This window comes from Polychytrium aggregatum (genome assembly GCF_025602895.1).
Source record: "Polychytrium aggregatum strain JEL109 chromosome Unknown BJ171scaffold_6, whole genome shotgun sequence".
Classification (NCBI taxonomy): Eukaryota; Fungi; Chytridiomycota; class Chytridiomycetes; order Polychytriales; genus Polychytrium; species Polychytrium aggregatum.
The window spans coordinates 361,008-385,570 of record NW_026516208.1 but is presented as its reverse complement, the minus strand read 5'-3'; the positions used below and the strand labels follow the sequence as shown (position 1 = coordinate 385,570).

General features: G+C 55.9%; 7 protein-coding genes across 7 annotated transcripts; 3 read left to right on the top strand and 4 right to left on the bottom strand.

Annotated features, from left to right (window-relative positions):
* The first annotated feature begins 23 nt into the window (after positions 1–23).
* Positions 24–4,315, top strand: BJ171DRAFT_636202 (uncharacterized protein). The gene is made up of 11 exons (XM_053115708.1): positions 24–498; positions 588–635; positions 877–1,199; positions 1,396–1,720; positions 1,843–1,914; positions 2,192–2,249; positions 2,361–2,619; positions 2,803–3,163; positions 3,334–3,420; positions 3,537–3,682; positions 3,817–4,315. Exons 1-11 carry the CDS (start codon positions 151–153, stop codon positions 3,965–3,967), a joined length of 2,178 nt encoding a protein of 725 aa, XP_052969933.1. The 5' UTR covers positions 24–150; the 3' UTR covers positions 3,968–4,315.
* Positions 4,316–5,211: 896 nt separating this feature from the next.
* Positions 5,212–7,092, bottom strand: BJ171DRAFT_420375 (WD40-repeat-containing domain protein; the record flags this gene model as incomplete). Its single annotated transcript, XM_053107432.1, has 7 exons — positions 5,212–5,491; positions 5,670–5,748; positions 5,815–5,966; positions 6,105–6,323; positions 6,406–6,557; positions 6,692–6,787; positions 6,988–7,092. 7 exons carry the CDS (start codon positions 7,090–7,092, stop codon positions 5,212–5,214), a joined length of 1,083 nt encoding a protein of 360 aa, XP_052969932.1.
* A 954-nt stretch (positions 7,093–8,046) lies between these two features.
* Positions 8,047–12,824, bottom strand: BJ171DRAFT_565610 (CCR4-Not complex component, Not1-domain-containing protein). Its single transcript, XM_053113357.1, has 12 exons — positions 12,339–12,824; positions 12,036–12,249; positions 11,710–11,831; positions 11,415–11,553; positions 11,212–11,297; positions 10,978–11,112; positions 10,648–10,704; positions 10,459–10,566; positions 9,758–10,320; positions 9,006–9,614; positions 8,722–8,836; positions 8,047–8,555 (listed from the first exon to the last, which is right to left on the bottom strand). Exons 1-12 carry the CDS (start codon positions 12,780–12,782, stop codon positions 8,334–8,336), a joined length of 2,814 nt encoding a protein of 937 aa, XP_052969931.1. The 5' UTR covers positions 12,783–12,824; the 3' UTR covers positions 8,047–8,333.
* Positions 12,825–13,720: 896 nt separating this feature from the next.
* Positions 13,721–15,609, bottom strand: BJ171DRAFT_256302 (cation transport regulator-like protein 2-like protein). Its single transcript, XM_053106733.1, has 5 exons — positions 15,290–15,609; positions 15,126–15,187; positions 14,776–14,911; positions 14,307–14,552; positions 13,721–14,088 (listed from the first exon to the last, which is right to left on the bottom strand). Exons 1-5 carry the CDS (start codon positions 15,327–15,329, stop codon positions 13,832–13,834), a joined length of 741 nt encoding a protein of 246 aa, XP_052969930.1. The 5' UTR covers positions 15,330–15,609; the 3' UTR covers positions 13,721–13,831.
* A 188-nt stretch (positions 15,610–15,797) lies between these two features.
* Positions 15,798–17,134, bottom strand: BJ171DRAFT_578316 (ribosomal protein L5 domain-containing protein; the record flags this gene model as incomplete). Its single annotated transcript, XM_053113874.1, has 2 exons — positions 15,798–16,320; positions 16,599–17,134. The coding sequence occupies 2 exons, from the start codon at positions 17,132–17,134 to the stop codon at positions 15,798–15,800; spliced, it is 1,059 nt and encodes a 352-aa protein (XP_052969929.1).
* A 509-nt stretch (positions 17,135–17,643) lies between these two features.
* BJ171DRAFT_491703 (60S ribosomal protein I1-a) lies at positions 17,644–18,898 on the top strand. The gene is made up of 2 exons (XM_053109764.1): positions 17,644–17,664; positions 18,128–18,898. Exons 1-2 carry the CDS (start codon positions 17,660–17,662, stop codon positions 18,774–18,776), a joined length of 654 nt encoding a protein of 217 aa, XP_052969928.1. The 5' UTR covers positions 17,644–17,659; the 3' UTR covers positions 18,777–18,898.
* Positions 18,899–22,011: 3,113 nt separating this feature from the next.
* Positions 22,012–23,801, top strand: BJ171DRAFT_256283 (uncharacterized protein). Its single transcript, XM_053106732.1, has 4 exons — positions 22,012–22,225; positions 22,390–22,542; positions 22,733–23,014; positions 23,240–23,801. The coding sequence occupies exons 1-4, from the start codon at positions 22,091–22,093 to the stop codon at positions 23,360–23,362; spliced, it is 693 nt and encodes a 230-aa protein (XP_052969927.1). The 5' UTR covers positions 22,012–22,090; the 3' UTR covers positions 23,363–23,801.
* The last annotated feature ends 762 nt before the right edge of the window (positions 23,802–24,563 follow it).

The window sequence follows — 24,563 nt, the reverse complement described above, 5'->3', positions numbered from 1 at the left end:
TGTTGGCCTGAAATGAGCGTGCGCCGTGTCAAGGCCAGCGTATCCGATTTTCATTCTGCGAGCCGGATATAAGCCAACTCAGAGCCTGTACCTGCTCTCGCTCGCCTTCAACTTTCTTCGCAAGCTTTGCAGCTCCAATACGGATTTCCGATGAAGAAGCTTGCCGTCATTGCCGTGCTTGGCACAATAGCATCGCTGGCAACCGTATGCCTCGGTGCCCTCGCCGAAGATTCCGAGAGAGCTCCAACCGAGCCCGCTTTCGTGCGCCTTGAGCCCCGCGATATTGTCACAATGGCCAACAGCTTGATGCAGACCTTAATGGACGCCGTCCATCGCGTGAATTCCTTCACCACCGCCGTATCCCTCTGGGGTACGGTCGGTGGAATCATACGTGAGCTACTGAACCAGGGGCAGCCGCTCCCGATCGATCAGATCGTACAGGCTTCCAACGGCCCGCTGTCCATCAACAGTTTTCTTGGGGTTCTGCCGTACTTTATTGTAGGTGCCGTGCCCGCCGTGCCTGCCGTCCAGCAGATATGAACCGACAGGACTCACAACTAACAAACCCGCATGCCATTTGATCCCAGCCGGTTCTCTCCATCATCGGAATGTTTGCCTTGGCCATGCTCACCCACGTATTTGGTTGTATTTGCGCTTACTGCTGCTGCTGCTGCCCAAGACAAAAAAAGCAGCAGCGAGCAACCCCGTGCCAGAAGGCCATGATTCTCTTGATGTCGACACTGCTGATGATCCTGTGGTGGTTAGTATCACCAATGACTGGATGTGTGTTGCAATCATACCCCTGGACCGCGAGTACTCACCTGGCCTTTGCACAACAGCATTTCTATCCTGGGGGCCGGCAACGGATCTTTCCAGACGTCAGATCAAATGCGCCTGGCGTATCACACTGTCTATCAGATCCCAAACGATGTCAACAACTTTGTTGCCTCGGCATTGAACGGTCTGAGCAGCTCGGTTGGCATTCTGACGACCGCCATCGGTACTGCCATCGATCATATGGCTAGTGTCGATCTACCGAGTGCCATCAGTGGGTTTTTGCAAGTCGTTCAAATCCCACAAATCATCGCGCTGATGAAATTAGTCAACCCCACCGCGACTGCCATCACCGCGAACGCCACTCTGGCAAACTCCAAAGTCAGCGTCTTTCAATCCAACATGAACACTCTCTCGTCCGGTGTGTATGTTCGACCTTGGCCTCAGCTGCTGCTAAGCCCATCGGTCATGTCGAATAATCGAACAGGCTTTGAGGCACACTTCCCATCCACTCACTCGCGGCCGTTGGCCGGAACTTTCCAACTCCATAGCCATGTCGCCGATCCAAAGCTCAATCACGGGTCTTTCTTCGAGCGCTCCCATCCCATCGACATCCGACAGCTATTACTACAGCGGAGGTCAAGCACCAAACGTCAGCAACATAATGAATCTGATCCAGAGCATCAACCAGATCCTGGGCAACATGCCCGACTTTGTCCAGCAAACGTCGCAGCTCCAAAACCTACCGGACTTGAACGCCACCGCGACACAAATCAACGGCCAAATCACGAGCCTACAGAATGCGTCGTCCAATCAAATCGAGGGTAATCATGAAGAGCTGTCCAGATCTGAAGTTTGCGTCGGCTCCGACTATGGCTCCAAACGATATCGGTCTCGGTATTTTGGTGCCATGATTGCGACCTGCGGGACCGATGTCATCTCTAGGGTATATGTATATTAAGCTCGTGCCAGTAGTACTCACATCCAGCCGTTATGACACCAGGCTACAAGCCTACATTGCAGTCTCAGCTGCAGAATATCAATAGTAGCCTGACCAACCAACTACAGGCCAACGTTCCGAATGTGTCAGGGTTCCTCCCAAGCCCCTCGACTTACTTCAAGTGGATCAACCTTGGGGCCGTTGGCCTGGAGGGGCTCATCCTAGTCCTCTTATGGCCGCTGATATTACTGGTGTCAGTCGTGAGCGTCGGAACGGCAATGCAATCGCCCAGATCAGTTCGCTGGTTGGTATCTGCCTCAATCACACAAAGACGCCGACTTGACGGGCTGCCTGGGTCGATGGGATGATCCAAGTGTGATGTGCACATGTTGAGCTAATCGTCTCCAGTACTAAACCTTTGTCACAATGGCCCCTTCGTGCTCCACCAGTTGCGCATTGTTCTCACATTGTCCGCAGATCATTGTTGGCTTGTTTGGTCTCATCTTCTTCCTGGCCGCGCTTTTATTTGGATACGGTGAGACCACATTCGTCCGTGCCATACTAGACCCGGCTGAAACACGCCCTGACTGAGCCGCTAACCCTAGTTAAATCGCCGTCGACCTTCGTGATTCCCTCGGCGATTCAGCTTGCGACACGGCCTTCGGTAACGGTGGACAGAACCTACAAAGCGCCCTCACAACCGTCCATATCGGCATTCCAATCAGCCCGGTTGTAGCTCTTACTGCTGTCAACCAATGCGCGCAAGGCATAGACATGCTGCACGTCATCCAAAACACCGGTCTCCTCCCCGCATCGATCGCAAATCAAACCAATATCCCAGCACAAGTGAACTCAACACTGCAGCAATTCAACATCTCGAGCCTTTTACAAAACGTCGACACCAGGTTGGCAGCGGCGTCGTTTTATGAAGTTGTGCAACGAGAGGCGCTGACGCAACTGACATACAGGGATATCGGCAGTCGAGAGAGCGGGCTGTTGTCCATACTGTTGGCTGGAGGATATTGGGTCGTTTGTGGAGTATAGCTGCGCTTTCCTTTGCTGAATCTTGGAATTCACCTTGCGTTAAGTGCTTTGAGCAACGCTGCCACAGTGCCCAACTCGGTTCGGCAGCTGACTTTCAACACAAGCTCCATTCCGCTCAGTCAAATACAATATCTCCAAACAGCCGTCGGATGGATCGATGGCAACTTGACCAATGTCATCGCCGGCCTGAATGTTCTCATCAGTTCCTCCACGACTCAGAATCTCACGTACTCACCCCCGAGCGTCTCTGCATCAGAGAAGAGTGCCGCGCTGGCCGACTTTCAGTCCCGCTGTACTTCCATACGACAGCAAGTAAGCCAGCAGCAGAACGGTCCACAGATCGCCACCTCGGCCCAGCTTCTTGGCTCAGTGACCAACATGGAAAATGGCATTACAGCTCTGTTGGTAAGATGGCTTCGACAGCTCTTGGATTCGGAATATGCTATTCCATGCCATCATGCGTGCTGGATGGTGTTCCGACCGCATGGCCCACCACAGTCGATGAAATCCGAGGCAATCCGATGCAATCTGATGTGGCTAACTGAGCTGCCACACTCGCATTTCTGTACTGCCAGGCCATCAAGCAGAACCTTGTGTCCTTGGTCGATGCGCTCGGCCCTCAGCTGGCCGGCTCGAACTTTACCAGCTTGCTGACGAGCGAGGTGAGCCACATAGGCACTGCGACGGCACTCACTACATCTGCACGTATCGCAAGCCGCAGATCCCTTGAACAGGGCTCTATGCGAGACGACGAAATAACCCATGCTTTCTCACGCAGCTGAATCAGGCAGCCATTCCAAACATGCTTTCGACTGTGATGTCGGGTGCACAAACCGCACAGGCCGTGCTCACGACGGCGCTCAGCTGCCAGACATTGGGAGCCGACATTCTGTCCATTGAGTCCCAAATCTGCATGGGCGTCCAGTAAGTGCGGCATGAACTTGTCGCTGGGTGGTTGCTGTTGCCCATGGTCGACCAAATCTCCCTCCCCTCCCCTCGCGCTAATGGGTTCCTCTTTGCCTCACAATGCGAAACCTCCAACGTCGGGACTGGAACAGAGGAGGACTCGATGGTATTTGGTTTGGATTCTTTGTGCTGGTGATCACAGGCGTCACCACAACCTCGATCTTTCTGCAAATGAGCAAGCAAGTGGCCCAGAAATGGCGCCGTGTAACCGATGAAGAGGCCAGAGACCCAGAGAAGAAATGAGAAGGAATCAGGTCCTTCATATCTATTGCCCGGTATCGGCGCTGCCGCAACGCTCAGCGGCGGCACTGGGAGCAGTCAATCCTTCGCCTGCCATTGTCATGCATTATCAGTCGAATCACACATCAACACCCCGGACCATGCGGCACAGTCTTTGTCGGACAGCTCATGACGTTTGGCAGCCTGGATACGTCGCCCTTGAGCGAGTTGCCAGGCAGCCACCTGAGCATTGCCGGCCAGATCACAGCCGTGGCGATAAGCGTGCAGGCATAGTTCAGCTAGTGTTATTCGCATCAGAGCCAACACGAATCTTGTTGTCGAAATCAGTTTGACGAATTGAATTGTTGATTAGACGGTCTCCAAGGATGTCCTCACTTTCCAAGCCCTGCCCGCTGTCGCTCTTGGAGCTGTTGCAAGAACTGACGCTGCAGAGCCGCAGGAAGAGACGATCCTGGGCCATGACCAGCAGCAGCGCCGGGAGGACCACCACTGGGGGGGCCGCCGCTGGGAGGACCGCCAGAGCCACCGGATGGCCGGCCCATCCCTGATTGGGGATTGCCAGGAGGGCCGTCGCCGTGGTGGTCCCCGGCAAAACCATGAGGCGGAGGAGCGCCGAAGCTGTATCCAGGGGGTGGCGGAGGCGGCCTTGGTCCCGGTTGATGACCACCCCAGGCGTCGGTAATGTCGCGGTCACTCTTGAATCGTTTGGTGACAGGCTCGTCTTCCGGGCCACGGCCGCGGCGTCCATCACCAGGCGGCAAATTTCGTCCAGGTCGGCCGGGTCGGTTCCCACGGTCGCCCGAACCGCCACGAGTGTAGCCACCGGCTGCAGGGCCGCCGTGGATGCCATCATTCGGACCGCCAAAGCGATCTCTTTCTCGGTCCTGCCATCCTTGTGATGGAGGAGCACCACGGTCGTCGGGAGGGCCGTGGCGTTGGCCGCGGTGCGGGGGAGGAGGGACACGGCCACTGTCGTGCGCGAGACCCGGTCGAGCAGGGAGGCTGGATGGGCCATATCCATGTCCCGACGGGGGAAACGGGCTGCCCAAGCCAGGCAGAGAGGCAGGAGACGCCACATGATGCCCTCCAAGCCCAGGAAGCCCCAAATCATGGTCGGTATGGGTCTGCCGCTCGCGTGAATCGCCTCCCAAGCCAGGTAGTTGCTCGTCATCGGCTAAAGTGCCCGGGTATATCCAACAAAGAGTTAGGGAGCAGGCAAAATCGAGATGCTCAACAGATTGGCGGGACTAGCGTTGCCACAACTGCCCAGCTGTCCCTGTCGACTGCAGGAGATACGAACCATCGTGGTCGTCATTGTGCTGATCTTCCATCAGCCCGAGAGCCTCGGCGTCTCCTCGAGACATGTTGAATCGGTCCTGCATTTGGTCACCCGGTCGATTGCGTGTCCAGAATCGAGTGGTGTGGTCATTTGAGCCCGAGACCAAGATGTGGCCAAGCGGATGCCAGTCGAGCGAAAAGACCGTCGAATCATGCGCGGTTTCAACTCCTCCGATCGACTGCTCGACTCTGAAAGTTTGTCGAAGACGGCAGAGGACCGTACCGAAGGATGGTGTCAGAGGACAAGGTTCACTCCTTGGCAACGCTTGAGCCGACGCTCGCACCTTGCTCCGACCACCTTCTCAAAATATAGCGACTTGGGCCCGCTTGACCGGTCCGATCCACTGCCTATCAAGCATGTACTCACCCGACCTGCCAGTAATGAATTGACCCATCCGATCCACCGCTCACAAACTGGTTCTCATGGACGGGGTGCCAAGCGACCGCTGATGGATGGCAGCGTTAGTACGTAGCAGATCGCTATAGCGCCATCGGGCAATCAGGGTACTTACATGTCACTTCTTTTTTATGTCCACGGAACATCTGCAGCTCTTTCATCATTCGAATATCATATACGCGGAGGAGCTGATCACGCGAGGCAGTCACGAGCCAGTTTCCGTTGCGATTCCACTCGATACCGAGAATCGTGTTCTTGTGGCCATGTCTGTGATATTGGAGACACACCAAAACACAGATGGTGAGCAGTCGCCACACGAACGGTGAGCGTGATGAAGCACTGCGAGGAACAAGTGACTCGCTCTGTGAGGCCTGAGGCAGTGCAGCGGGAAGCAAAAGCACCTACAGTGTCGTTAGTGGCTTGCCATTCTTGGGATCCCAGAGCTTGACAAGATTGTCCTTGGAGCCCGATGCGAGCAAAGCCTTGGTAGGGTGCCAATCAATGCACTTGACATCCCAGTTGTGGCCCTGCAGCACTCTCTCTTCTACTGCATCTGCAAAAGACCAAATTTTGATGAACTGGTCATCCGAGCACGAGGCAAACTTGTTGTCGGTGGGCGAAAATCTAATCGAGGCACGCCGGCAGATGTGAGTAACCAGGGCGGAGTGCATGTTCTACGGCAGCAGATCCTCTGCAAGACACTGACGTGATATCCCGGACGCTTTCCCGGTGGCCCTGCACCACTTTAAGGTTGTTCATGTTCGACTGCCAGTACTTGATGGTGCCGCTGGCATCGCCGGTGATCATCCAGGTATCGTTTCGGGACCAGGTCATGGCACGTACAGCAGTGTCGTGCGCCTGGGGAGGGGTGATGCATCGAGACCATCGTCGTCACATCATCAGCATCAGCTGCCGTCCGCTCGTCGCCCCACTGTTTTCGGACAAGAGCAAAAAGCGATTGTGGATCCTTGGCAAAACGGTGCTCACAATACCTGTAGAATCGTCTCAAAGTTGAATGTTAGGCCATTCCACAGGGTAAACTCCCCGCTGGAAGCTCCCGTAATCAGCCGGCGACCCTCTGGTGTCCACTGGATCCAGTAATTGATACGGTCGCAACAACGCAATGATAGGTGGGGGGACGGCAAAGATATGCATATACTATGATTAGAGCTTTGTCCATCCAATGGTCACATTCGGAGCTGCGACGGCGCTGGCGAGAGAGATCGGTCTGTGGCAGATGCAGCTCCTGAGCAAAGCCGATTCGCCCGCCCGAGTCGCGGCGACATACCCGAACCACATTGATCGGACACCGGTTCTTGTTGGTAGATGTATGGATGAATTTGGTGCAAATGGAAGTTGCCGGATTGTGGGGGTAGCATGTGGATGGCAGCATCTGAGCAACAACAAGCATGATCGCCCGTGGATGAGTATCGCGGGTCCAAGCAGCAACGATACAGTCAGGTGCTCCGATGCCACGATGAGCAGACGGACATTCCGCTCTTTGCAAAGATGCTCTCCAACATCCAGCCTCTACCTCAACAATAAAATTATGATCCGGTTGGATGGCGATGTGGTCTCGCCAGTCGCGCTGCCAGGGTCGAGTCTGACGGGGCATGGCCAAGAAGAAGGGGGGAGGAGGCCACGATGTTGGCGATCGGGATAGCCGAGACGATATGGAGTTAACGTAATAAAGGAGTCAGTCAGAGAGCAATATGGATCTGGGGCAGACCCGTCGCTGGGGCGGGGGCGTTTTGGTCCGTAAGGCCGGCGGAAGTGGGCTTGGGCGTCGATCGCAGAAGGCTCTCGCAAAGCATACCTCGAGATGCCGTATGACCGTTGAATTGTAGTCGACGGTCTTACGTTGGATCGCCTTCCGCATCCGCTTGCCGTCGTACGCCTGTCGGGCGATGGCTGTCTGCGAGTTGAATATCATCTGCGGGATCCTCCGGAAGGGTGGAGGGTTGCCAGAGCCGCCATTGGAATTGCCGGAAAACTTGTCGCCATAGCCGCCCGAGTGCTTGGCGCCATAGTGAGAGGTGCTCATGGTTCCAAACGGCCAACGCAGGTGCCCGGGATGTGTGCAGCTCGACCCTCCCGAGTGTAGTGTCTGCCTGAGGGATGTCGTTGACGGAGACAGCCAGGCCGAGCAGGGCAGGACAGGGCAGGACAGGGCAGCGACGGCGATCGTGTTGGCTACCCGCACACGTGATCGATCGGGCGGCGCCAGGCAGCGCGTTGCACGTGAGACATGATCTCGTCGAGATCAACGTGCGATATGCGGCGGCCTGGGTTTGGCAGGGCCGTATGCGATGAAGCCGATCACCTCGGCAGCTGGGACCGCAGCATCGCAGCGCAACGATGGAGTGGTGTATTCAGGACCCAGAAACAAGCGACGGCCCTGGGTGCCCCGTTCTGTATTGCATTTACTTCATCCAAGGCTGTTTGATGATGCAGCCTTCACCTTCACCTGTACGATATGAGACCCACGAGAACACCGAGCTCTGCAGCAGACGAGTTCTCCCCGAATACACATTTGCGTTGATATAGCGTGTCTGTCTGAAGCCAGGCGTCTCCGGGCTTGACCAGCGACCAATGCCAGCCATATTCAGCAAGGCCATGGTGGCGGGCGGCGGCTCACCCAGCGACGTTCAACGCCTTCAAGGACTCGACCAGTTCCGAGCAAGCAGTCTCCTTCTCTTTCAGCAGCTCCGGGAAATCGTGTATCAAAATGAGGAACACCCGGGCTGCTCCTTTATAGAGCGTCAGCATCGACTTGTCGACCGACTCGGCGTCTTTTGGAAGAGGCGTGATGAATTGGTGCAGATCACTGAGGAGCCGCTCAAAGACAGACCAGCCCTAGAAACATATCAACACATGCGAACACATGTCAGCAAAGGGGATGTAGCAGGCGCGAATGAAATGGAGATGGCGGAGCAACAAGTTATCCACCGGGACGTCGCCTTCCATGATGGATAAAGCAGATCGACAGGCCGTGAGGACGATTTGTCCGTGACACACATACTTTTCGTCTCTTGGCCAGAAGGAGCTTGGGCATGAAGTAGCGATGGGAAACGAGCTGTAGCCAGGCAAATGCGAACCCGGGAACGAGGGATGGACGCAGATTATGCAAAGCATTCCTGTAGACAGTTCGGAACGGCAAGGGCGTTACACATCGACATTCGTGAAGGTGGCTCAGTCAGTATGAGGGTCCATCAAGTATGCTTCACAACCTGGGCACCATGTACAGTGTGCTGGCGCAATCGTGTGTTCGGCATGCCGGTCCAGGATCGTCGTGGTCGCACGTACCCAAAGCAAACTAGGATTTTGACATATTTGCCTTTCAGAACGGATCGGCTCGCCTCGAGCTCCGAGAGGATGGTCGAGAAGAGGCGATAGAACGGCTGAGGGTTGAATTCAGTGGACAGCTCCTTGTGTCGGTGGACGAGCACCAAGGTGATGATCGAGAGCGACTTGGTCGTCAGATACATAGGGTCTCTGGTGTTCGCTGCTTCACCCTCGGCAGCCGCTTGGTCGATCGAAGTATCGTCAGACCGCAGAAGATCGCGCTTGAGTATCATAACGATCAGACGAGCAAATGCATCAACTGCAACGATCCTGTCTGAACTCGTCGGCGGAGCTGCCGGTGCCAGGAAAGCCGTCTTGTGGACATACTCGTCAAGGCTGGCTTCGGTACAGGTTCGGAGAAAGATATGGAGACTGTCGTTGCTGTCGACGATCCCACGGTCGAAAATCTCCTCGATATATGCACCTTGGATGCGCTCGCTCGAGTACGGGTGCTGATAGATCCGGATCCATTCGGCAAAGACGAGCGACAGCTGCTCCTGGAGGCTCTCGTGTTCGATATCGCCGACAGATCGCAGCTGCGACCGAAGTTGGTCCAATAGCGCCGCACCGCTGCGTCATGGCAGACAAAAATGGAGACACAACAATCCGTTGGGAAGATGCGTCAGCGAGAGCATACATTCATGCGCCCTTCAAGCCCACACGCCATGTCACTGCCCGGCTCGGCTCGGCCAAATACAATCCATCACTCCTACCTTTCGTTCAGCGTCCCCGCCGACTTTTGATGAGCAAGGGCGTCCAGGGAGGTCAGCAAATCAATGCGGCTACATAGCGCATGGTCGGCATCCGTCTTCTCCAGCAGGCATTTCTTGATAAAGTCGATCGCAAACTCGACTTCGGATGGCTGAGCGCTTTGGATGTATCTCGCCAATTGAACATCAAGCCCCAGAATCGGGAGCAGACGCGACTGTACCAAGACAAACATCACCGGGACACTCAGCTTTCGCTCCGTGTCTGCGTACAGGAGCCACTCTTGGATTTCGGCATGCGCTTTCTTTGAAACTTCGGTCAGCTTCTGCAGCATCACAACAAAGACCTCGCGCGCCAGCTGCGAGTCTGGATACTGGTACAACAACTGCAGAATCTTTTGGACAAAGAGTGTACAGAACTCCTCCTGCTGAGTCGACCGCGCTGGAAATTTGTCGATGAACACCAAGCTCTGCTGAACAGAATGCTTGATATCCTGCTGGTTCGGCAAGGTCGCCAATGAGAGCGACGAGTTCTGCGCAATGATGGTCTCGAGATCGATCAATAGTTGCTGAGTCGATAGAGGGCAATTTGAAGGGGCTGGCGTTAAAACGAGAGGGTGTAGGGTAACACGTTCCCACATCCGGTCGATGATGCACAACTTCTCCCATCAGCTCGGCGTGACGATCATCGATTCGAATCGCATTACCGAAAATCGTCGGGCGGATGTGCTGGGAACGGGCGATTGTAGACTCTCGAGATCAGGAAAGCCACCAGAGAGTGCAGGTCGGATGGGCTTTGGCGAGCCTTCGCGCGCCTTTGTGTGGGATAATGACGCAGAGAACGACAATCAGCGCCGTGTCATAGAGCGGTGCTGGACAGTGACAGTCATGCCTACCAGTCCAACGCTGCTGTTTGTTCCCAGTCGACGGAAGGGTTCCAATCCCCTTGCAAGCTGGTGGACAACGTCACGGCATATTCATCAGTATCTGGGACTAACGGCGCTCAGCGACGTCGTTCAGAACTCGATATGGCCGCAATCGCATCTACGTGGTGCGCTGAATACACAATTCTGTATCCCTCACATGGGCGTGAAATAACAACGGAAGCCTGCTTTCCCCCTGACACACCACGGATGCTGCTGCGCAGGCTTCCAGGTTGACAGTCGACAGTCGACAGTCGAGCCAGGATGACCTGGACATATGTAGCAGCATGACTCGTGCCGTACCTGCTCCCGGTAGACCGAAAAGAGGCGGTCGACCTCATGAGCAGCAGTAGAGAATGTTGCCCGCTCGATGATGAGCGAAAGGACTTCAAGGTTGTCTGCAACCCAGCTGGAGACCAAGAACTCGGAGACAGGAACCTGGGATTTGTACAACATATATGAAATGCCGTCAGTTGACTACAGTCGCAGAGTCAAAAATAGCCTTCCGCCTCCTCGGTGATCTGTCCAGCCACGTACCTCCGCTGCGGCCTTGAAAATCTCAACCATGTGAGCCTTGGTGCGCTGCCGGATAGAGTCGCGCGATACAACATTTGACAGCGCAGCTAATGGCATGAACATAAGGGTCGGAGGTAAGAGACGGATTTTGTTGTGTCTGCACGTCCTATGTGTCAGGTTCAAGCAACTGTGGGTGCCGACGTTGCTCAGGAACTGACACCCACCGGCAAGGGACTGGACCAAAATGCGAATAGCGGTCTTGATGTTGGCTTCGCTATGCTCGGGAGCAAAATCACGGTGCAGCAGCAGGCGCGTTGTGTTCGTGGCAATGGAGACACACCGGTCAACAACGTACTCCATGACCTGTGGATTATTCGATGAGGATGGCCAACGACATTGGCCAAAGAATCAGCACAGCACGAGTGCGATGAGTAAGCGGATCCAGCTTTGTGGCTTGGTAGTCCAGGTTTACTGGCGCGTATAGAGCCGACTGCAGCTGCACCATCAGGACGGACTCACCTCATCGATGGTTCGACGGGAGGACTCATACAGGCAGCGGCGAAGTGTGTCAGGGGCCAAACCGGCGGCGGGCTTGACCACAAGATCAGCCGAAAAGTTCTGCCGGGAGACAGGGTAGTGCGCTGTAATGGTCATATGTTACAACAAAAGTCAGGGCGGACGGTATCGAGGGGTCGATGGAATGAATCAAAAGGGTATGTCTCATAGTGAACCACCATGGCCGAGTCGAGGCTGTGACAGGATCGGCTCTAAAGTACATCGCCAATGTCTCTGGGACAAAACTGCACATGCAATTGCCGGTGTAGATATCGGCGCAAGCGCTCTACCTTGATATGACCCCAGGTGCTCGAGCTCATCGACTTCGGCTCGAATGTTGAGCTTCACCTGGTAAAAGTCCGAGACCGATCTCAGAAGAGCCTTGCCCCATGGGCTTGCCGGGCGAAAGTTCTGGCTAGCGCTGTTGCAGCAATCCATCACGTTGCATATGAATGGAATGGCTACAGTCAGGCGATCGATCTCCATCAGGTCAAGGACGAGCTCCTGTTGATGCATCGGCAGCGTGAAAGGTGCGAAAGATTGGGGATTAGCGCCTGGAGGAGCGACAAGCAGGGATCGCAAGGGATGACAACCTTGTGGATGGGATGCTTGGCCTTCACGAGCTTCCAGCGTCGAAGATTCAAGCCGGACAGCCAGACGCCCAGATTTCGCAGAGCGAGGCGCTGCTCGGGCGAGACAACAATCTCGTCCGAGCCCAAGATCGCCTTCGCGCTCGCAACCGTCAGAGTCAACGAAACATGGTCCAGCTCGGGGATGTTGAGCGACTGAAAGAGATCCAGAAACAAGGGTATGACACTTGAATCCCGAGAGATCTCTTTGAAGACAATGTGTCGGCACACGAAGGGATAGTACTGAGTCTGCAGGAGTCCCTTGAGCTCCAGCACCTTGGCGGGCAGGGTCGCAAAGTTGAGCGTGCTGAAGTGGCCAAGGATCTGCTTGGCGCTGGCCTCATCGACGTTGCCGGCGAGAGCGTTTGGGAAGAAAGATGCAGTGTGTGCGGCAGGAAGGTGGTTCATGGATGGAGGATGGTCAGAGCGGTCTCGGATAACAGAATGCTGTTGCGGATGCAGAGGACCGCTCGATCGGCGATGGATGTTCGGGTTTGGGCTGAAGGCGCGGTCATGTGCGGGTCACATGCGACTGCGCCACGGCTGGTCTGTGGGAGTCGTGGGAATCGTGGCTCGGCTGAGACATACAGCGATTCCAAAATGAAATGGGACTCCCTGTTTTTAACCAGGACATTGTTGTTTTCTGGAACCTGAATACACACCCACTCATCACATTCATGGCCAAGCACAGCACCATCTTGATATCGAGAAACCACACTTTGTCCGGAGCTGTGCAAGCTGCCATACGCTGTGGGATCGAGACATCAATGCCTCAAGGAACATGATCTCGGTATGCCAGTCGATCATCGCCACAGGAGATCGACCGAGTGTGTTCAAGACTGTGCTTCCCAAACTAACCAAAACCACTCGATTGCCAACCAGGACGGGAAACAATCGCACGGCTTGTCCGCTGCCTACAGTCAGTCAGCGGGCTTCAGACATCTGAAGCCAGGAAGGGAAAGTGACCCGTTTCTTTCTGGACAGACTGTACTTCCAGACGCACACAGCACGGACAGGAGCATCCCGATTGCAAGGGGAGGGGATGAGAGCCGATTGTGCTTCCCGCCATAGTCACCGCAGCTGTGCCATGCAGGGCTCGCTTGCCAGAAGCCCGTGTCGACGCACCCAAGCGAGGTGTGCGGGAAGCTGTAACTGTCACTTCTGAGGGGCACAACAGAATCCACATATGCCAGTGTCTCATGTCGACCGCATTGCGTTGGCTCCTCGGTGCACATGCATGTTCAGGGCGTCCTGTTCCGTGTTCAATCCAGCGGCATGTTCTGGCGCAACATGCGGTGCCAATGATCGCACCGCCAACGATTTCCAACCAAGCAAGCTCTGGTCACATATCAACAAGCGATGAACCTCTTTCAGAGATGCCTCCATGACGAATCGCCAAGCACGAATCTGCCTGGCTCATTCAAAGGGCACACGGCCGAGCTCAAGAGCAACTTTGGTCATGCAGCCAAGCTCTCCTCGGCCTGTTCCAGCTTGTGCGCAAAATCCAGCCGCTCTTGCAGGCGCTCGTGCGTCCAGATTGACATTTCTCGAAGCTCCCCCAGAGCATCGTCAAACTTGGGGTTCTCTAGCATGCTGGGATCAAAGGCGTGGTTATCCTTGAGGGCTTGGACCACCCGGTCGGTGAGTTGCTCAACGTGCTCGTCCGGGAAATCGGGCACCAGCGCCTTCAGGGACTTGTAAAGCCCAAAGAGGTCTGCGGTTGGTATCGCACTTAGTCAGCGGCTCTGAAGATAGCACAGAAGGGCCCGAGCTGTAGATCGCAATATGCCAGACGATCTCTCGAGGCCACCAGATGGCATCCTGTCGATATGACCACTGCCAGGACAAATACACGCAGCCAAATCCATCCAAGGATCGCTCGCTGTGGGCACTCTTGCGTTGAGCCCCAACTCGAAGCTTCAGGTGACTTACATTCATAGTTCTGGCCGCTTGGACCTCTTGAGTGGGCAATATGAACGCCCATGTGGTCGAGCGTTTCTGGACCCAGGAAGGCCTCGTTTTCGATGCCGGCGAGATAGACCATGGCATTCTGAACGATCGGCTGGTCACTTCCTGCGAGCGGGTGATAGACAGGCACCTTGAAAGACTCGTATCCATTCTTCTCTCGGTGGTCGAGGTGGGCCCGGACCCATGCTTCGTCCTTGGGAGCAACCTTGTCTGCATACGAGCAGCCAAACCCAGATGAAATATATGGTGCAAGCGACAGCGAGATCAGAGGGATGCAGCAAGGCAAACTGAAGATGGATACCGGCTGAGCTGGCTATCAATGCAGCAGCAACCGACGCATTGAAGGCATCGACAAGTCCAAATGGAGGGCATACTGGTTCGCAGGCGCTGTCGTCGTTTGCCCTCGCTCGGATCGTTCGACAACAAAGCTCACATGCAACGCCCCAGCAGACATCTGCTCGCTGGTGGACCGCAAAGTCTCGATCCGAGAGCGTCTGCCACTCGGAATACGGCAGGAGGGTCACCACACGGCCGGGCGACTCTGGAGTGCCTCGGTGATCGTGGCTGCCCTGAGTGGCGGGGACAAGAGAGGATCAGCACGACGGGTCTTTGGTTTCTGAACACCGGCAGCTGCTCATAAAGACCAGAGTTGTTCCTGGTCGACCTTGCGGACGACACTGACGACCCCCATCCAGCAAGGCACTGGATGGCAGGAAAGCAAACCCAGCGGGCAGAGCGTTGCTCCAAGCTCGCTGACAGGGCATCGTCGGCGGCTGAACGAACCTGCCAGAATCGCCGCACGAATCCGCAGATGTATCCCGGTATCCTCACTTCATATGGAAAGTCTGTCAAAGGTTGGTGTTCCGAGACATGAGTGCTGGGGGAAACGGATGCAGCAGGCGGCAACGGCGGGGCTTTTGGCTGCGACCGAGAGCGACTCAACATACCGACTTTCCAGATCAAGCTGCCGTATCCAAACACCCACATTGTTGGCGAAGATCAATGGCAAGATGCAGCCTGCGGGACGGCTGTCGATGTTGTAGAGATGATGCGGATGTCGCCAGAGGCGGGTTGGCTGGCGTCATTGCCGGGCGCTGCGCTGGATGTGGCCTGAGCCTGCTGACAACGCTTGCGACAAGGCATCGCCGGATTCCGACTCTCGCCCGGCCCTGACGAGCCTGGCTGGACGAGCTGGTCGAATGGCAGCGAGCCAACCCCGGTCGCAGAGCTCTTTGGATGAATCGATGATTTCACCAACGGTAGCGCCAATCAGCGCTCGGGCAGATGAGACACTTGGATTGCCACCGAGCAGTTGGATTGCCACCGAGCACTTGGATTGCCAACCATGCACCACTCCCAGGTAATGTTTTGGGTAATGTCCAGGCGAATTTCTTTCATTGGGCATATGTATACTGGAACACTCGCCGTCATCACAGGACACGCTCAAGACAGACTCTATTTCTTGCCCATGAGCTTCTGCTTTCTCATCTCTTGCTGTCGCTTTGTCTTGTAGAACTTGGCCCAAGGATCCGAGTTGTCGTCCGAGGTCTCCTCGAGCTGGACGATCGGCTTGTCTAGGAATGGCAACTGGAAGCCACTGAGCAACAGCATGGTTTCACGGTCGTTGCGGGCAGTCGTAAAGAAGGTGATCTCGGTTTTGAACATCCTCGGGAACATGTCAAAGTGAGGCTCGATATCGGGGAAGTAGCCCATGGCCGACTCGGGGAGCTCGAGCTTCAATGCGCCCAGGTTGTTGCCAACCGGGTTGATGCCTTCCCATTCGCGGAGGCGGGGCAGCACGCACTGGTTCAGTTTGTCCACAAACTCGTACATTTTGTCGCCGTAGAGGTCTACTTTGGCACCTAGCGGCATGCCAGCACGGATCTTGCGGGAAGCATCGCTCTTGTCGGAAAAGAGCGGCGTTCCCTCGACACCGGTGATTGACTGGAGGTTCATGATGGCACCCAGCAGTAGGGATCTATGTCGGCGGCAATATGATGAGCGATCGGCATGGGGGGGGGCACCAGATCGAGTCGAGAGTGCTGTCAGCAACCAGAGCTGTCGTGCGATACGTTCGTCTGTCTGTTCAGAACTGCAAGCAAGCACGAGATGCTAGATCGAGGCTAGATCGAGACCAGGGCAAGGCGAGATCGAGGCAGAGTCGAGGCAGGGTGGAAATTACCACGCAGAGCCGATCCCGCCTGGACCGCTAGCGCGCCCAGCAGATGCAAGACGCGCAGTGCCCGAATTACGTACTTGTTGTGAGCAGCAGAGTCTTCCCAGACCTTCACCGTGACCTTCCGCAGCAGCGGCAGCCGCTTTGGCGAGGGTGAGAAGGGCTTCCAGATATCGAGAGGCGGCAGTGCCGTCATGACCTCCTTCTTGACAATGGTGTAATCGATCGGGTTCAGCTTCTTCTTGGCAAACGAACGTTTCGGAAAGTTCACGACCGAGCCCGAGTTTTCGTTGGACAGGAGAAAGTGTGTCGTGACGTTGTTGGTGGGGTGTGTTGGCAGATCGGAAAACGGGGTCGAGAAAAGATCCTCGAGGGCGTTCTCAGGGAGCTTGCGGCTCAGCGCAGGGAGGGCGGCCTCGAGACTGGCTGTAGGGGATGAGTGATCGTATGAGAGGATCATGATGTCCTCCAGCAGTGTGTTGTAGTAATGCTCCTCCAGGCGAACACGAACCACTTGGTCGGCGAGGGGTGCATGCGGCGAAGTTGCTGTGGTCTCCTGCGACGGCGACGAGCTGGAGCCCTTTTCTGACGATGCCGATGGCTTTGGCTTGGCCATGGCCGACGACGATGAGCCGAAAGCCCGCGCCGGCAAGGCCACGGACGCGGCCAGGCGATGGGGGCCGCAGGGTCGGCCGAGCGACGAAAGCAGGCGGACGGGAGCGAATCTCATTGTGCTGGACGTTGTTATCGATGAGATGGTGTTGACTGGGGTTGTAGTTATGCGGGTTTGCGGGTTTGCCGGGCTTGCTGGGCTTGCTGGGCTTGCTGGAGCAGGCAGCGCAGATGGACAGATGGGCAGATGGACAGATGGGCTGATGGGCGGGGCTGAGGATGCTGGCTCCCGCGATCCTGATCGGCGATCTGGCTGGTGACCGAAAATTTTTTCGACTTGGATCCGCCGCGCAAGCACACACAGGCCACAGCACGTGCGCCACGTGACCGTCTGCGACCGGGAGGAGTGGCGTGGCGCAGGCGGCTGCCAAGCCACACACGTGTGTTTTTTCTTCGGCACGGCGGGGTATTTCTGCTCGGCGTGGGCGGCAGCGCCTTCTGCCCCTCCCTTTCATCCCGAAAACGAAACATGAGGTAAACGAACGAGCAGACTCGTTGGGCAGGAGATGCGGCGGATCGGCTGTGGAGAGGAGGTGGTCGTACGCGAGGCGCACAGCGTGACAGCAGGCATGCAACGCTCGGCGGAATGTGGACCTGGGCAAACCTGCATCAAGACAACAGCAGCAACACCAGCAACACCAGCACCAGCAGCAATCCGGAGCACACGAATGCCTCAAGGTGCACGGCAGATCCACGATGGCACAAACTCGGATGCCTCGCCCATTGGGCCTGACGGGATGGAGGCAGCTGTTCCGCGGGAGCAATTCACGGCCAAACTTGGCCCGGATCGCACTCGTGGGAAACTACACCCACCGCTGTGTGCGAGAGGGAGAAAAGCGGGAGGTCGCCATGTAGAAGAAGCAGCCCATGCGCACCAATACTCAACATCAACGTCTCTCTCGCCCGCCCATCCCACACGCACCGTCGCTGTTCACAGCAAGGTTCAAGCGAGTGCCGTCCGTGAGGCTGTCAAGGAACTCCTCCGCTACTCCAAGGAGGAGAAGCCCAGAAAGTTCACCGAGACCATCGAGCTCCAGATCGGTCTCAAGAACTACGATCCCCAGCGTGACAAGCGTTTCTCTGGAACCGTCCGCCTGCCCAACATCCCCAAGCCCAAGATGAAGATTTGCATTCTCGCCGATCAGGCCCACATTGATCAGGCCAAGCAGATCGACCTCGAGTACCAGTCTGTTGAGGACCTCAAGAAGCTCAACAAGAACAAGAAGCTGATCAAGAAGCTTGCCAAGAAGTACGATGCCTTCCTGGCCTCTGAGGCTCTCATCAAGCAGATCCCCCGTCTGCTCGGTCCCGGTCTGGCCAAGGCCGGCAAGTTCCCCACCCCCCTCACCCACTCCGAGAACCTGGGTGACAAGGTCACTGAGATGAAGGCCACCATCAAGTTCCAGCTCAAGAAGGTTCTCTGCCTCGGTGTTGCCATTGGCCACGTCGATATGACCGAGGACGAGATCATCCAGAACACCATGATGTCCATCAACTTCCTGGTCTCCCTTCTCAAGAAGAACTGGCAGAACGTCAAGTCCCTCTTCATCAAGTCGTCCATGGGCAAGCCTGTCCGCCTCTACTAAATGGAGATTTGTCCGCAGCCCCACTGGTGTACCAATGCAGCCCTGCTTCTGTGGGGCTGTTATTGGGAGCTAAGTCCCTTGCGTTTATGTTTCAAGAATAAAAGGCCATAGTTTTCGATGAAGCTGCTCTTCTGTGCTGTGTGCGCTGTTGTGTTGTTTGTGCTGTCCCTGGCGGTTCGGGTGATTTTGGCTCTCTGGCTCGGTCACTCGAACGCTCCGTTGTTTGATCACTCGATCGCTGCCGAGCATGATGATCCGCCCAGACGGCCGTCATGACGAGGTCGAATGGCCTCCTGGCTCGACATCACCCACCCGCACTTTGCCGCGCCCATCAGCACTCCCGCGCAATGTGCCTGCTCAACTCAACCGTCCGGAGACGGCCCCGCTGGATTGCACCCGTGGGAGACGGTGCTGCAGCACGCCAACGACCTGATGACGATGGACAATGAACCCGACACGCCGACATGCATGTTGCTGGCGCCCTGACGCACGCCCGGTGCATCCATTCGCCATTGACATCTCAACACCGGCATCGAAGGCAACATCAACCGGCAGCATCGACTGCACCGATCTCGCCCTCCCCAGCATGCCATACCATGCCACATCATGCCATACCAGCGATGCTTGCCGCCGCTGCCGCTGCCGCCCACCCGCATCCACCAAACCCGAACCGCCTTTCGCTCCCGCCCAGAGTCGGTCGGCTGGAAGGCTGGACCAGACCCCTGCGGCAGCACAGCAACTCCTCCTGCTGTATTGTGGAGTATTCCGTAACACTCTTCCCTCGCTCCCACAGAATTCCCTCCATTTTTGCCTCGCTTCTGCCAATACATCCCCACTCATCCTGGCCTGGAGCTTCATTCTCGAGCCACTCGCCCAGGCGCTGCCCCGATCCCAATCTCCCGCCGACCCCAATCACTCATCTAGCCGGTGCCGCCATCTCAGGTCCTCCTCCCCCCCCTTTCATCCCTCATTTCATCCCTCATTTCATCCCTCATTCTGCACCGCATTCTCCATCCGCCCGAGTTGCTGCCATCGACTGGTCGACATCATCCAGGGCTCGGTCCAGTATTTGCCACAGCACTTCCGTTGTTGATCCATCACCACCATCCCTTCTTGCCGTCGCTTCCCGGAGTAGCTGTGTTCCTGGGGCTGCTGCTACAATCCCTCGATAGCTGCTCTTTCCCTCATCCTTGGATCCAACCCAGCGCCCCTATTCTTTCGAGCCAGTTGGGCGATAATCTCTCGTATCTTGCCCTCGTTCGCTGTGCTGCTTGACCCTGTAAGTACCTGTCGTTCACCCTGGTCGGCGATTGATCGTCTTGCCGCAAGCATCTCCCTTCGCCCAATCCCCCCAGAACATGCCATGAGCATCGCTCCGGGCTCGACGTTCTTGGTTTGCCCGATGGCTGCTTCGATAGCTGGAGCATTCTCGAGCGCTCGCCGATCGATCAGGGTCTGTCCTTCTGAACTGTCCGGGTCGCTGGCTTTGCAGATCTGTCTGGCTGGGCAAGCAACATCTTCGCCTTTCCAGCACATTCCCTCAATCATAACTCTGGCATCATACCTCTGGCATCGGCTGAAAGACTGGCCCTGGTCCTACATCGGTCCGCAATTCTGGCCCATCGACTCTCCCTCGTTCGTCGCCGTCGCTTTCTACCAATTCAGCCCGCTGCAGCAAATCTCCTGTCTCTAATTCCTCCAGCGCCCTCCTCCTCCACATTTGCAAAGACCGGGCGCTTTCAACTCTCTGCATCATTCTTCTCCACAGCACTGCTTTTCCCATAGAGACTTTATTCGGTCCTCGCCAGCCCACACATCCACTCAACTCTCACATAGAGCAGTCACCCGCCCTCCTGCTTTCCCGCCATCTTCCCGCATCATAGCCCTGTCTTCTCTGCCAGCCATGCTCCAGTGCCAGCACCTGCCTCCTCTCCAAATTCAGTTTCCCGAGATGTACTCGGACTCGGATTCGGATGTCGCGGTATGGGTCTATCATGCGATTCATGTCGCTGTTGCTGCCATATTCATACAGACTCCTTGCAATCATGGACTCTTGTCGTCGGGGCTTGAACCTGGCTGGTTTGGTTTCGGGTGGATCTATAATTCCGCCCTCCGCCTCGTCGTATTTCGTACCCTATGGGAGTATCGCTCCCAATTGAGCCAGGCTCGTCAAAGCTGTCCAATGGCTTTCCCCCCCCCATTGAGTTGCTGTTCCAGTCTCGATAAAACACTTATTTGACAACCTTGTCTCTCGCTTGCCCTCTGTCTCCGATAGCAGCTCCCGGCTCGCAGCACGTACTCGATCCAGCACTTTCCGTCCTTTGTCAGTGCCTTTGCCTCGCTCTCCCCAAGTACCTCCAAGCCCCTCGGTTACTCGTTTTCGGGCCCGCCCGGTCTTCAAGGCATCCAGGCAGAGCTGCGGTCGGCCGATGTCTCGAAATCTTCGTTAAAGTCGTCGGCCCGAGACTCGCGCTCGCTCTGTGTCGAATCTCTGGCATCCCGAACCAAGCGCGGCGGTAAGCCAAGTCGTCGACAACTCTATACATGCCAGTGACCAAGCACTTACTTCCTGGAATCGTTGTCTTTGCTTATTCTTGCCGGGCTGTATCCGACCGTATCCTCCAACCCGCCCTCCAGTCCATCCATACGGCCACACCAAAAGCTTATCACCACTCGAGTCCTCCAAAGATGCCGGCTCAAGTCGAGCAACGGCCCGCAAGCTCTTCATACGGCTTCCGAGCCTGGTACGGTGTCTCCCAACAAGAGTAGCTGCCCTGCACGATTCGATACGGCGGGATGGAGTCTGCGGAGCCTTGGCGAGCGATATGGGTCCGATTCGCTCCACTCATCCTGTTTTTCTCGTCGTGTCTATATTCTCCATCCATCCATCTCAACCAGAACACTCAAGGCCTCCTCAAAAGCACCGATCGCAAGGGTGGGCTGCCTTTCCACTGCATTCTCACCGCCTCCCTCCGTGTGCTGGAGGGGATCATCGAGGCGGGGTTTGCATCCTTAGCTGGCTGCCTTTTGGGACACTGGTCAAGTCGATATGCTACTGTCGGTCCTCTGTGCTCTGCCTCGCTATGCGTGCAGACACTAATCGATTCCCCCCTCGCCGGCCTCGCTCATCAACAGCTCCCACGGAGCCACAGGACGTGTCTCGATCGTATCCAACGCCATCGGATCTGCATCCCAAGCTGCCGGACCAGTCTCCTACCGAGTGCAGGCCCTATTCTCTGCCGTCGCCAAGCCCCTCGGAATCGCCTGTTCGTATAGGCGGCTTGGTGTCGGCGTGTCCATATGCTGCCCCTAAAATGGCACAATGTCGGCACAGTGTGAACCTGGATGACATCACTTTCGGGGATGATGGATCTCGTGGCTCTCCGGTCTTCTATCTGACCTACTTTCAGATGCACCTGGACTTTGTCGACCTGACCTGCAGCACCGAGGTTGGTACATTTTCGAGCTGCATGCTTAACGTGGTCCCCCTGGGGCCTGGAAGTGATCCGGAGCTGAGTGTGGTCCTGGATCTGCGTCGTCTTGGTTCAGTGGGATCCTGGCACTGCCCGACGATAAATCGACACTGATTTCTATGCCGCACATGTTTGTCCAGCTCCAGCGACACCAATTGGTCCGTCTGAACGAACGCCAAACGCTCCTTTCGGCTCCAGCTATCGATATATGTAGTGCTCCTCTTAACCTGCTGCCTGGACTACAAGACGAATTCGACAAGAGCATCAGATCGGCTTCGTTCTTCTTGCTGAAGGTAGGTACCGTTCACAGAAGGATGGCTCGCGCTGACGTCAGATTCAAAGCGCAAGCGGCTCGCTGTGACGAATCGAGGCACCAGTGTCGCTGCAATGCCCAACCGACTCATACTTAACTGCTAATGCCCAATGCTATTCTGGCTGTTACTTGTTTGGGTGACCCTTGCCGTCTAATCCACATCCTTGCAGATGAACATCGACCTGGGATACACATACTCGGGTGTGTGCAAAAACATTGCCATTTACGAGTCGCTGCGGTACCGCACCATAGAGTGCACGACAAGTATCCATTCCTTTGGCAAAAAGATCCTCGAGACCACCGAGATGCGCTATCCACTCAACCAAGACGACCGGCTGATATACCGGTTTGACTTTGCCGGGGATTTCTTCAATACCTTCCTCAATGGCTTCTCACAACTTGAAACCTACAGCGAAGCAGTCTGGGCGATCGAAAATCTCACAGTCATGCAGGTGCGTATGACGAAAAGGGAGCGACTGAGTAGAAAGTGGGCGATGGCTTCCCCGGACGGTGCTCTACACGGAGAACCGATTGCAAGCCATTGTACGGGGGCCACGCCCGCGGCTCTGCTGCCAGGAGCATTTCGCCTGCGAGCAATTGGGCGGACATGAAGTCTGAATCGGCTTTGCGACCCCAGACTTTGATCGTAACGGATACCGTCTCGCAACGTCCACCAGATCTATAAGGACATCGACGCCGGAAATGCACCAACGACGGTGCTCTGCCTTGCCTTTGTGTTTGAACCTGGAGCCGGTGGCATCGACGTTCTTCGACTGAAGGACTACGGATACACGGACTGAGTCGAAGCTTGCATGCAAACCTCTCCAATAGCGCACACGCATGCAAGGGCCCCCGCTGGGTACACTTTCACTCATCCCGATGCTGCAGCACTACACCCTTTCCATCCCCAGCTCAACGCTCTTACCTGCTGCATTCTGCTCACGATCTCGGCCCTAACAGCCGCCCTTGCTCCAGCACCGGGATGCTCTATATTTCCTCTTCTTCCACGCTTGCACCGTTGACGCTTTTCATGTGCTCATATGGATAGCCCCATATCTTTGCTACTCGTAGAGAGCAAGCGCCACGTTTGCCTCTGTTGCGTTTGCTTGTTTGATTCATTGTTCTCCTGTTTCGATCGTCTACTCCTGGATCTCCTTGGTCTTGCATAGAATGGGTTCTGACTCGATAGACATCCCTCCTGCCACGTACTCTAGACGAAGAATGGTAGCTGTAGAACCGTGGATGTGTGAATCCACTTGTCTCTGGCTAATGCCGGACTCTGCACTTGCAGCGCTCACAAAATGAAACGAGACACCTCGCTTTGCGGTCGCCGATCATTCCCTCTGGGCCCGAATAAACACATGTTCCCGATTCATTTCATTCGTCCCGCTGGACAAGGAAGGAGTGGAGGCGCATAATGGGGGATGTGTTGATGCGTCACAAATCAACGGCACAATCCAACGGCACAATCCAATGTCGCAATCCAACATCGCGGCATCAGGAACACTGTCGCGGTGCAAGTTGGGAGTGCCTGTAAGACCGAACAGTGAGACCAAACAGTGGGATCCAGATACATGGGCGGATCGAGGGCATTCCATCAAAGACGACAGAGAGCAGCTCGGAGTGGCGGCGGGCTGTTGAGCATGGAAGTTTATGCATGTATTCAGATCTAGAGATAAAGAGTTCATCCATACCATATCTTGGATGCCTCCGCTTACGTTGCGAGCAACAAGTAGAACGAGCCACAGCATTCTATACCGCTGCTTGATCACAACCAGACGCCCACTTGTGACGAGCTTCACGAGTGAGGGTGGTTGAGGGCCTCAGACAGATCCGGATTCTCCCGGATGATCTGGCCAACCTTACCGACGACCTCGTCCCAGCTCCCGACTTGGGGATTCCGCAGCTCCTTCAAGAATACTTGCAGGATCTTGTTTGCTTGTTCTTGGCTCATCGACGAGTGAGCGGATGAGTTTGCACCGCCATCCAGCGAGCCCAAGG

What these genes read in the sequence shown, in the direction of transcription:
- BJ171DRAFT_636202 (XM_053115708.1), top strand. Translation starts at nt 151, where the DNA reads ATGAAGAAGCTTGCCGTCATTGCCGTGCTTGGCACAATAGCATCGCTG. An exon ending in AACACTCTCTCGTCCGGTGT is followed by an intron (nt 1,200 to 1,395) that starts GTATGTTCGACC and finishes GACATCCGACAG; the next exon opens with CTATTACTACAGCGGAGGTC. An exon ending in AGTGGATCAACCTTGGGGCC is followed by an intron (nt 1,915 to 2,191) that starts GTTGGCCTGGAG and finishes CATTGTCCGCAG; the next exon opens with ATCATTGTTGGCTTGTTTGG.
- BJ171DRAFT_565610 (XM_053113357.1), bottom strand. Translation starts at nt 12,782, where the DNA reads ATGAACCACCTTCCTGCCGCACACACTGCATCTTTCTTCCCAAACGCT. An exon ending in GCACCTGGGGTCATATCAAG is followed by an intron (nt 11,832 to 12,035) that starts GTAGAGCGCTTG and finishes TGACCATTACAG; the next exon opens with CGCACTACCCTGTCTCCCGG. An exon ending in TTTCGGTCTACCGGGAGCAG is followed by an intron (nt 10,705 to 10,977) that starts GTACGGCACGAG and finishes GTTGTCCACCAG; the next exon opens with CTTGCAAGGGGATTGGAACC.
- BJ171DRAFT_256302 (XM_053106733.1), bottom strand. Translation starts at nt 15,329, where the DNA reads ATGTGGGTGTTTGGATACGGCAGCTTGATCTGGAAAGTCG. An exon ending in TCGTGCGGCGATTCTGGCAG is followed by an intron (nt 14,912 to 15,125) that starts GTTCGTTCAGCC and finishes CCCGCCACTCAG; the next exon opens with GGCAGCCACGATCACCGAGG. An exon ending in AAGCGGCCAGAACTATGAAT is followed by an intron (nt 14,089 to 14,306) that starts GTAAGTCACCTG and finishes TACCAACCGCAG; the next exon opens with ACCTCTTTGGGCTTTACAAG.
- BJ171DRAFT_256283 (XM_053106732.1), top strand. Translation starts at nt 22,091, where the DNA reads ATGGCACAATGTCGGCACAGTGTGAACCTGGATGACATCACTTTCGGG. An exon ending in ACCTGACCTGCAGCACCGAG is followed by an intron (nt 22,226 to 22,389) that starts GTTGGTACATTT and finishes ATGTTTGTCCAG; the next exon opens with CTCCAGCGACACCAATTGGT. An exon ending in AAAATCTCACAGTCATGCAG is followed by an intron (nt 23,015 to 23,239) that starts GTGCGTATGACG and finishes AACGTCCACCAG; the next exon opens with ATCTATAAGGACATCGACGC.